Source organism: Alosa alosa, chromosome 1 (assembly GCF_017589495.1).
Source record: "Alosa alosa isolate M-15738 ecotype Scorff River chromosome 1, AALO_Geno_1.1, whole genome shotgun sequence".
Lineage (NCBI taxonomy): Eukaryota > Metazoa > Chordata > Actinopteri > Clupeiformes > Clupeidae > Alosa > Alosa alosa.
Genome location: NC_063189.1, coordinates 9,918,388 through 9,929,871, shown reverse-complemented (window position 1 = coordinate 9,929,871; position 11,484 = coordinate 9,918,388). Strand labels below are relative to the sequence as shown.

At 47.1% G+C, this 11,484-nt stretch overlaps 1 protein-coding gene across 1 annotated transcript; it reads right to left on the bottom strand.

The window, feature by feature from the left end:
• LOC125305860 (KN motif and ankyrin repeat domain-containing protein 2-like) lies at positions 1 to 10,983 on the bottom strand. Its single transcript, XM_048260893.1, is given in 11 exon segments — positions 1 to 1,158; positions 2,218 to 2,418; positions 3,044 to 3,186; positions 3,586 to 3,805; positions 4,521 to 4,599; positions 4,766 to 4,987; positions 5,260 to 5,335; positions 5,519 to 5,722; positions 5,724 to 7,085; positions 7,231 to 7,292; positions 10,813 to 10,983. Coding segments are annotated over 10 exon segments (2,607 nt in total). The 5' UTR covers positions 7,247 to 7,292; positions 10,813 to 10,983; the 3' UTR covers positions 1 to 1,074.
• Between the last annotated feature and the right edge of the window lie 501 nt (positions 10,984 to 11,484).

Genomic DNA, 11,484 nt, shown 5'->3' with positions numbered 1-11,484 from the left:
TGGCTATTAAAAATATTTATTGAAAGATAGAAGCCACAGTACTGGATAAACAGTTCTGGGGAAATTGCGTGGTAGTATGGTGGTCATTTCCGATTCTATTGAAGTGCTTGTTGCAGGCATCAGCAAAAGGCAATATTACAGCAATATCATAGCTAAAAAATGCTGAGAACGATAAATGGTGGATATTAAAACTGTAGACTAAGGCACTGTAGATGATTTACATTGTAACTGACATTAACATTTACACATTACTCCAGCCAGACAAGGTCTGACAGGACCAAGTATAATCTGGCAGAGTCAACTTGACTGTCAAATCATAAAACTCTGCAGGGCTTTGTTCCCACTCCTGACTGACTGATGTCTCTATCTCTACCACTCTTTCTTATTGCATGTTCTAGTGTGTGTGTGTGTGTTTGTGTATGTGTGTGTGTATGTGTGTGAGAGAGAGAATATTTGCATGATGTCCGAGATGTTATTGATGTACTGTCTGTGGTCTTCAGAGTATTTTCATCAATATCTGACATTCTGTCATGTGGCCACTGATAAAAGGAACAGTTCCCAGTCTCTGCTTATGCTCCTTTAGACTTTAGAATGTGTTTGCACCTACTTACAAAATGTTTGGTATTGCTTGTATGTTTTTGCAAAGTGTTCATTCAAACACTTAGCCGCTATCTCCTCTTTACAGTTATGTCTGCTGTTGAGATTCTTATCTCAGTGACAGTGCTATCTGAGCCAGAGAGAGAGAGAGACTATGTGTGTGTGTGTGTGTGTGTGTGTGTGTGTGTTAGTAGAAAAACATTAACACAGGTAATATAACCCAAGTCAGGTCATGTTATTGCTTTGACTGAGTTCAGTTATTTGAACATGTAGTGTCAAGTTTATGTGTAGTATCAAGGTTATGTGTAGTATATACTTGACCCTACACGTTGACATAACAAAGCAAGTCAAAGCAATAAGATGACTTGACTGGGTCATATTGAATGTGCTAATCTTTTTTTAACAGTGTTTGCTATCTGAGTCAGCGAGAGAGAGAGTCTTCTTGGTGAGTGATCTGGCTTGAGTCTCAGCAACGCCTTAAGAGGCCATGTGGGCTTTCAGAAGGTCGGCAATGTTGGTAAAGGACGCCTGGAGAGCTATTGACAGAGCGCAGCGTCCCTCCTGCAATACACACACACACACATAGAGGAGAGAATGTGCAGCCGTCAGATAAGATGTTATCTGATATTTAGTCATACTTTTAGTCATACCTGATGTCTAATTACATCTACTAATAAATGATAGTCATGCTGGGTTAGACACCTTTGCCAAACTACGTACAAGTCACACTGAGTATCTCCTTTGCCTAAATCATAATGCCATTTAAATTTCACATTATGACAATGGCTTTTGATTTGAAATGTAAAATGTTTTAGTACATTGCAAATGTACTAAAACAGGCACTCTAGCAACAACAAAAACAGGTTGTGCAAACTGCAGCTCAGCCGAGGCACTGGGGCTGACAGAAGTGCTCATTTGCATATGAGTAAGACCTTCCTGGCAGAGAGGAGAAGACACTCTGTGGAGTCGGCCCTTCCCCTCCCCTCTCTGACACATGCAAGTGTGGAGTCGGCCCTTCCCCTCCCCTCTCCCCTCCACCAAAAAGATAAGGAGTGTTGGAGGAGGATTAACTTGCGCTGAGGCTTACCTTCACAATAGGACTGATTAAGCTTGTGCCATATTGTAGAGCTTTCATTTCCAGTCAAGTTTGTGAAAGCTCTTTAAAGGCTAATCCTCACTCCTATCATATTGCTGTTATTCACAAACATAAAAACTTAACTCCCATCAGCGGTGGGGGGTGGGGTGGGGGGAAGTTGAGAATTTATGACCGCTTTATAACACTTGGGTTGGACTACTGAGGGTGTCTTAACAGGTAGAGCTTCCCAAATGTGTGCGATGAGCACCACACTATTCTTACATTAGCACTACTACAGTTTGCCACCTGGAGGCTGCTGTACTAGGAGGCTCCACTGGCCCCCTATTCTTTGATGTTCAGTTGCGTTTATTTTTATCAGCATGCAGCTACCGGCTGTTCCTCTCTACCATCTGTGTGTGTGTGTGTGTGTGTGAGAGTGAGTATGTGAGTGTGTGTGTGTGTGTGTGTGTGGCACACAATGTGCATGCATACAGGAGAGAGAGAGAGTGAGAGAGAAAGGGGAAGAGATGGAAAGGGGAACTGACCCTATCAGTGAGGGTCAGATCGCAGTTGGCCTGCTCCAGAAGGAAAGCGACGAGGTCGCCATGTCCCCGCTCACAGGTCAGCATGAGAGCAGTGCTGCCGCTGCGGTCCTGGGCGTTGGCATCGGCACCCGCGGCCAGAAGGAGTGGCACGATTAGCCGGCGCCCGTGCCTTGCAGCCAGGTGCAGGGCAGTCTGCCCTGCCTGGGGAAAAAAGGAGCTAGTCATCCTACCAAGGCTCATTGTTAAGAGAACGTCAGCCAAGTCAAGGATTAAATATGTGTATTGATTTAAAACTGTTTGATTGATCCGTTTATTTGATATGAGTCATACAGATGATAGTGTTCACAAGAGCACATGCTTCTTGTTAATAAACAAAAGCCTACAAACCAGCCTACAATAGTGGTTACTTCTGCACTGCAGTGTACAAGCCTTTAGACAGAGGTGTCTATAAACCAGCTGAAGTTAGATGTTGATGCATTAAGGTTACATTTACAATAATGAATGTTAGAGTAAGTGACAATACAGTCCTACTGTGTAGTACAATGTATATACTGTATAGCGCATTTTGTGTTTTTGAAGAATTATTTAGATGTGTTTATTAGATTTTTTTTTTTTTTACAAAAACAATGATTTTGCCAAAACACTTTTGGTGGTGAACTTTGGAGCATGGTGTACAAGATCGAGTTTTAGTCCAATCTCCATCAGTGGAGTGTAGATAAAGGGTAGTGGTGGTGGTGGTGGTGGTGGTGGTAGTGGTGGTGGAGGTGCAGTGGGCGGCCTGCTGCTGTCACTGCCGTCGGAGCGGACAGCGGACGGAGGGGCTGACCTGGCCAGCGCGGACGCTGACGTCTCCACTCCGTAGGAGCTGGCGCACCACCTCCAGGTCCAGAGCGGAGTCTGCAGCAGTGAGAGAGGCCAGCATGATGGAGGTGTAGCCAGCCTTGTTCCGCACGTCCACGTCACAAACACCTGAACAACACACACACACACACACACACACACACACACACAGAGAAGGGACCTCACTCAGCGCTGAAGTCAACACAGCAAACACATAGATGCACATAACACACAAGTGCCCTTGTTGGGCTAAGTGCTTTGATAAGACTTGTGCCTTAATGTCTATGTTGTGTCCTAAATTGGGCACTGATGAGTAAATGAATGTGGATGGTAGTGGTGCCAGATGATGTGAGTACTGTATGTAGGCTGATGAGAGGTGTGCACACACACACACACACACACACACACACACACGCATACTGTACAGTGTCAGCGCCAGATGATGTGACACCTGTACGTTGGCTGATGAGAGGTGTACACACACACACACACACACACGTACACTACACACACAGCATGAACACTGACCTGTGCTCAGTAAGGTCTGAACGATGGCGAAGTTCGAGTGAGACACGCTGTAGTGCAGGGCAGTGTTGCCGTTGTCGTCTGCCAGGTTGACGAGGAAGTGAAGAAGCGAGGGCGCTGCGGCCCTGACTTTGTCCAGGTACAGCGCCACCGTGTGGACAGACGAGTCCTCCTCAGCCGTCACATGGAACCACTGCTGGAACACCACCGTCAGGGCCTGCCTCTGGAAATAAAAGCATGCAGCATTCCTCAGCACACATGTCTCAGCCATCACAAATATTTATTCAATATTAATTTCCTGTTACCCATTGCATCTCTCTCACACTTGTCTTTCACTTGCAGTTTTATTCCAAAGGTACAGTATATCCTCAAAATAATTAAAAAAGAGTTACATTGATTTGATTACATTTTGAAAGAGACACCCCTGGAAGCCAACCCTGAATTTACCCCGCCCACAAATTTTGAGTTTGAGAAATTCTGGAGTCGCACCACTGAAAAGCCTCTATGCCCGAGGGGTTCAGACCAATCAAATCGCCTGGGCGGGCTTTTGCTGGGCGAGCAATTGTGCCTAGTCATTCATGTCACCTGAGCACACTTGAGTTGATTTTGTTTACATCAAACAGTTACTAGAGAAGCAAGATGTTTAGATAGCATTATTGCATCAACTGTACAAGATATTAACAGTGCAATTACTTTAAAAACCAAACAGAAAACAGCGATTAAGGCATTTGTCGAGAAGAAGGAATTTTTGGCTGTTTTCCCTTCACATATTTTGTTGCTCTGATTGGTAGGTAAACCAAACCTATCCTTTTGCATGCAGAGGCATTTTTACCCCTGTATACAAAAACACGCCCCATAATCAAAACCCAATGGCATGTTACTATTCTGAATAGAATTTCAGTTGCCCTTTCTGTTTTGTGGAACAGTTCATTCATTACCATGTCATCGTTCAGATTTGCCATTTCATCCATGTGGTCCCTCAGGTAAAGACATGCAGCGATGAAGGCCTCATCAACCCTGTCAAAGGGATGAGACAACACAATGAATCCATAATACTTTCCCCAAATTTCCCAAGCCCCTAAAAATGTCACTGTGATGTGGTTATGGAACAGCAGTATCATACTGCAGTATTTGTGGAGTATGTCTGTTTTCAGCTACATTGTCTCCACAAATGGCATCTCACCTGTTTGCTTCATTTCCTGATTCCATCGATTCTCTCGATCCCCCCTGGTGTCCACCTGAGTTTCCCTCTGTCCTCTCCTGTTGTGTTGCTGACCCTGTTGTCTGTCTTTGTGATCCTGGCTGTGTCTGAATGTCCCGTTCTCGTTCAGTCCTCCTATGTGGGTTGGTTTCATCTCGGTGTGATGAGTCTTCTTTTACAATCTCCTCACAACCAGATGGCCTGCTGGAAGTCATTTTGTTGAGTTGAGTATAATAGTGGAATTGTAAAGCTTCTTCACACAGTAACTATAGAATCACCTCTTATCACATGATGAGGACCAGCTGCCCGATTTTGGGATTGGAATTAATTATGCTTCACAGAGTTGCACTGAATTAATACGGTGTGACACAGCAGTAAACTAAACACAGAGGATTTGACCTCAAAGAGACAGTCATGGCAATTAAGGTTGTTTGGAGCGCCTCGGGCTGGGCTTGAGTGTGTCATCATAAACCTACCTATGATTAGCTCCACCACTCCTGATAGTCTCTTCAACCAGACAATACCCGCCTCCCAAAGCAGAGGTCTTAGCTTCTGAGAATAAGAAACAAATACATAATTAAATTACAGTTACAAAGAACAGATTTTTTTTTGCATTTTCTTCAAGAATTTCAACACAATATACCAATTGGTTGAGAAAGTTAGTTCAGATCAAGTGTTTGTGCCATTCTGTTTGTCTGTTTTAGCAGTGAGGTTAGCAGTTAGCAGTGAACCAACCGGTGAGCTGGTGTCCAGGGCCGCTCCTCTGCCCAGGGTCCACGCTGGAGGCCAGAGTGTCCACCAGCCTCACCAGCTCCTCCTGGATGGAGCTGAGCCTGGGGGGCAGGGGCTCCGCCGGCCTCTGGCCTGCGCACAGACACTCCCACTGCTCCTGGAGGAGCTGGCGCACTCTTCCCACGTGGTGACTTACGTGCTGGCTCCGTCCCCTCCTGTCTGCTGCCCCCATCCCCAGCCACTCTCCATTCCTTTGGGGTGATTTCAGAGGCATCCTTTTTACTGGGCATTCCTTGCTGGGTGACTGAGCATGAGGAGCTGATGGTGGTGTTTAGGTTTCTGGTAGCATCCTGCTGGGCCTCGGCTCTCTCCATCTTCCTGAGCTCCTCTATTCTCTGGTCCTTCAGTCTGCCCTCCTCCACGTGGGTCTGCAGCATGGTCTTGGCCATCTCCAGCTCTTTTTCTGACTCTCTGAGCCTCTGCTCCAGGCTAGCGAGCCTCTTCTGTAGGGCGTCCACAGACTGGTGCTCTGCTCGTTCCTTACTGGGGACTGAGCGAGCTGACCGCTGACCTGCCCCTGAAAGTGTGCCATCTCGGACGGATGACATCATGGCCTCAGTCTCCACCTGCACAGAAGAGGCCTTGACCTTCTCTTCAAGCCGCTGCAGTTCCCGGCTCATCCAGTCCTCCTCTTGATCCTCCAGACTGCTCGAGCCGCGTCCCGAACTGTGCCCGTTGCCCCAATCGGCCTTGCCGCCTGCCCGTGAAGCCCGCAGTCGGCCGTTTGCCTTCGGACCGGAGTTCGGCGCTTCCGGGCTGCTCTCCGGGTCCGAGTAGAGCCTGGTGAGGAGCTTCTCCTTCTCCTCCTGCAGGATGCAGATCTGGGCCCTGAGCTCTGGGACCACCCGGATCTCCTCCTCCAGCTCCTCGACCCGCCGCAGGGCCGCCGTGAGCCTCTGCAGAGTCCCCGCCCCTGACCCGCCGACCGGCGCCGACATCCTGCCCGAGTCGACGAACACGTCCTCGGAGGAGCCGTCGTCCTCCTGCAGCAGCAGGTGGCCCCTGGAGCCCCGGGGACTGGTCGGGTCGTCGTTGGACTCGGAGCGCTTGCGCTGCAGGACAGTGGCCGGCAGGCTGGAGGCCCGCAGCAGATTGGGCCTCACGTAGCACCCCAGTGGCTGCTCGTCAAACGCCCGGATGCTCTCCTCCATGTGAGCACTGGTCGGCGATGTGCAAGGGGCGCCTGGATGTCTGGGATAGCCGGACAGGACTCCGTCGTACGTGTGCTGGCCGTCCGCGCCGCGGGGCTTGGGCCAGAGGGAGCCGATGGAGCTCCACTGAGTGGGGCCATGGGTGCGTCCGTGGCCCGGGAGGCTGTGGTTGTGGTGGGCACTGGCGCTGGCGGGCCTGGTCCTCCTCTGCATGGGGACCCGCTTGAGGGTGTTCCCCTTCTCAATGTCGTCCACATACTTCAGGAAGTCCAGGTCCAGGTGAAAGCCATATGGTGTCTCCACTGAGTAGGAGGGTGGCCTTTTCCAATTCCCATTCATGTTTGGAGATATGCCATTTACTAGCCAGACAGACACAATAGTCTCAATCAGCAACACAACAACATCAAGTCCATATAACCATGTTTTTATTTATTTATTCATGGTATTTTAAATCTAAACAAATTGTTTTCACATCACAACTAACAGACAAATGGTTAAACATACCTGTCTGTTTTTCCATTATTTTCAGGCTTCTGTTCAGTTGCTCCTTGGAGAGTACTTACAGCCTGGAAATAATCAGATTGTAATCAGCTGCTGTTTTCCTCATTTCATGCCCCACATGTTTTCATAACTGTCCAAAGACACGGCCCCACCCCCTTCTTTCTCTTTACCTCACACACTATTCTCTCTATCTTTGAAATCCTCTGTTTTTCCTCAGAATTTCTCTATCCACTATTTCTCGGGATGTGTCGGCTTCTCCCTCCCCCTCTGACCCTGGCTCTGCCTGCCTGCCCTATCTCTGACCACATGCTGCAGCGGAGGCACCACAGCGGCAGCCACAACCCAAACAATGTCAACTATGCAATAAACAGACAAACAGAAAAAGCAACTGGACTCTCGCTGTCTCTGTCGGTCACAACAACAAAATGCACACACACACACACACACACGCACACACACTAAATAAAGACATAACCTCCAACTTTACATGCATACAGCATATCAAAAAGTATAGGAGACATATTTCCTCTCTGACATACACTTTTCCCTCTCAGGTTTTCTCTCTGAAGCACACAAATTCTATCTGGTATGTCAGGCCCCCCCCTCCCTCCATCTATCTCTGTCTCAGTTACACGAGACTGATAGCTATCATTCAGAGTGATGCCCATCAGTATAAGCAACAGGCTATTTTCTTTCATTTTCTCTTTTTCTGTGCCAGAGAGGGGAATCAGATACGCGGTGCGGTGCTCTGTCTGCTGTGTCAGTAGAAGCACACGGAGCATGCTGTGCCATGGCCCCATAAGCCCTGTTGTTGCACTCATTTTTCACCTTCTGAGAGACAGGAAAAAGGGACCGCCTTGTGGAAATGCAACTCAAAACAATGTGTCCAGTTTATCCTGAAGTGTTGACAGGACATACTGTATAGTTTCCGCACTCAAGCCTTGTTTGGACTTCGAATAGCTTTCCTTTCTGACATGAGTGGATCCTTATGACCCTTACCCATACATCAACACACACACACACACACACACACACACACACACACACACACACACACACACACCCTTACAGTACATGCAAACATAAGATGTACACATCTCTAGGTTCCAAGGAGGTAGCAGCATAGATGTGGATATAACTGTTTTCATAAGAACGTTTTGACATTTCAGTCCACTCCGCGATCCCTCAAGATTTTCATTTAAAAACATCCATGGCTTTTAATCACCACATACAGCTGGTGTGTGAGAAAAATAACATCAAAAAAGAGGGCTGACTCTAAAAACAAACCCTGGATACACAAGAGTCAGCTCGGCAGTCTCCGGATATATGACCCCAGGTCTGCAACAGCGTAAAACAAAGCGCCTTTCTTCCTCCTCACTGTCCATCACACGCTGGGTCACTTTCTTTATGTCTAGCTTTTCAAAACTCAAACATCAAATGGCCACTTGTGGCCCAAGTGACTTGCTTTTTTTGGTTGTTTTCCTTCTGTAGCTGTTATTAATATGTTATGTAGTCTTTATGAAGGCTTTATATACCTTCCTCCTTTCCCACAGAGCCTGCTGACGTTTTCCCATGAGGGTCAAGTACAGATGCAGCTCTACACTTCCCCTGTGACCTGTGTAGCTTCGGATGAAAGTGTCTGGTGAATAGAAAAATGCTAAAACAGAAGCATCCGCTCCAAAGCGTTCGAAGACAATTGAAGGAAAAGATCACTTCTTTTGGCCGCAGTTGCTCTCTCGCCGGCTAGCCAAAGGGACGAAGAGGATGTTTAGCTAGGCCTCTGCTCAGTCCCTATACACAGTCCTCACTTCTGTCCTCTCATAATTATAGCTCTTCTTGTGCAACTATACTTGCTGCGCCCTTTGAGAAGAAAAAAAGGACTCTCATTAAATACATTTCTTTCCATTGCATTCTTTTGTCCACCACAAATTGAATTTGAACTCATGACAATTTAGAAACTGCTGGCTCCCTCTGAAAAAAACTTTAAAAACAGTGTAACCTCTGGGAAAGAATGGCTCATTTAAGCCCAGACTTTCAGTGAGAGGGAGAGAATGAGTGAGGAAGAAGGAACGTTTAAAAAGAGAAGGAAGGAGAGGTGAAGGAGGGAGCAAAATGGAAAGTGAGAGGGATGAAGTGAGAGAAATAGCAAGAAAAGCAGTGAGAAGAGGGACCATGGAACATTTGATGCCAGTGTTGGCACAAATTGCTCTGTTAGATTTAACCACAAGGATTCTGAAAAGTATAACCATGTTAAGCTACATGAAGAGATCATCTTAATGCCTGTGGCGCTGACCTCAGCAGGCCGTGGGTGATTCAGCGTACTGCACAGCCATAATATTTATATCGATCTCAGATGGCATACGCAGACAGATGGACATAGAGACACACATACACACACAAACACACAGTTGGCTTTATAGTGAGAGAGAGGTATTTTATTCTTCCTGTTTGGCCCTCTTGACCGAACGTTTTTTTTTCCAGCACCGTTCATTCCTGCTCCACAATTTGGAGTTGGTTTAAGGACAGCTGCCAACCTCTCTTTCTCTTTCTCTCTCTCATTTACTATAATCCCCCCTTGTCAGATGCCTTATGTTTGAAATGGAGAGAGGCAGGGAGGGACAGGCCCTGTTTTCCATGCACGCTGCCTGCTCTGGCCCTCTGAGGGCTGTCTCTGGTCAGTCCCACCACTGCACAGCCATGGCTTCTCTGTAAGCTCTGAGCCATATATCAACCCTGCCATCTCTCACATGTCTGTTCTTTTCACCCCTCTGTCAGAGCCACTAAGCACAGGTTTTTCTCTCTTTTACTCTCACACTCACACTCTTACACTTACACTCCTTTTCTCCCTTCTCTCTTTCTTTTTTCCATCTCTCTTTCTCTTTCCCTGTTTCTTTCTTCTTTGTTCGCCTGCAAAACTTGACAATCATCTAGGCCACATGCCAAGAGCAATAGGACATGTGTACCATGTGTACCAGTATCATGACATGCTGCATGTGAGGCTGTGTTGTTATGCACCAAAGGTATGTTACTGGTTTCACATTACTACAGCAACATTTAGCTGCACTGCTCTTGACAGAATACCGTGTGAGCACCACATGCCCTGTGGTGAAATAGACAAAAAATAAATAAATAAAAATAAACGGAAAAAACTTTGTATAGCTGTTTCTGGCAAAGACAGAGTACTGAAATATTTAACCACTGTCTGTAACCATGTGTGTCAATGTGTGTGTGTGTGTGTGTGTGTGTGTGTGTGTGTGTGTGTGTGTGTGTGTGTGTGTGTGTGTGTGTGTGTGTGTGCATGCGTATGTGTGTATGATACTGATTAAATGAAAACCAACAAAGTCCCACAAATATCTTAATTATGTGTGACAGAACTCATGCCGCTGTACAACATTAACGCCTAGTCACTGGTAGGGAAGTTGCATCATGGAAAAGAAGAGACTGATCTGATCTGTGCAAAATAAGCTTCATTCAAAGGACTTGTTCCACTCACCAATGAAGAACACAGCCCACTCACTTTGAAGTTCCCCCTGCTCTCAGACAGGATGCTTGAAATCCAAGTTTCCCCTCATGTGGATCACTTACCTTAAATACCTCAAGTTTGGCATGGCTTCTTCTCCTTTCCTGTTAGCATACGCCTGTCTCTGGCTGTGGTCCTGTTGAGCCTTTTTTCCTCTGTCTGTCTCACTCTGAGACAGGGACAGCAGCTTGACACCAGTTGAAGTGGGAGGCAGCCGCTGCTCAAGAAAACGCGAGTTAGAAATTCTTCTAGAACATAAAGCAGTGTTATTGTGTGCTGACAATAGGGGAGGGTAGATGCTGGCGGCCATGCCTCTCCTCTCTGTCTCCTGCCCAATGACAGACGGTGGGTGTCACTGCACCAAGGATGGTCCTTAGCTATGATCCAATAGGAGCCAGAGGGTGTGGTCAAACAAAGCAGTTGGAGACGCAGTAACTACTTAGTGGCTTTTCTTTGGGGACAGCTCTCGTAACAGGGCTCATTGCTGAGGGTATCAACAGTGGACAGGGACAACATTTTTCCAAAAGGCTTTCGTGAGCCCTGTCACACACACATGCACGTGTGTGCACCTACCCCACTCCACGCACACTGAAGTGTAACTCTATCCAGTGCTATGCGGGGCCTGACTGTCCTCTGTAATCACGAGAATACCAGAGGGGGCTCGGGGATTTAGAGTGTTCCTAGTCCCATGGGGCAGCATGCCACTCATGCTTAAGGTATCTCCTTTCCACTCTCCC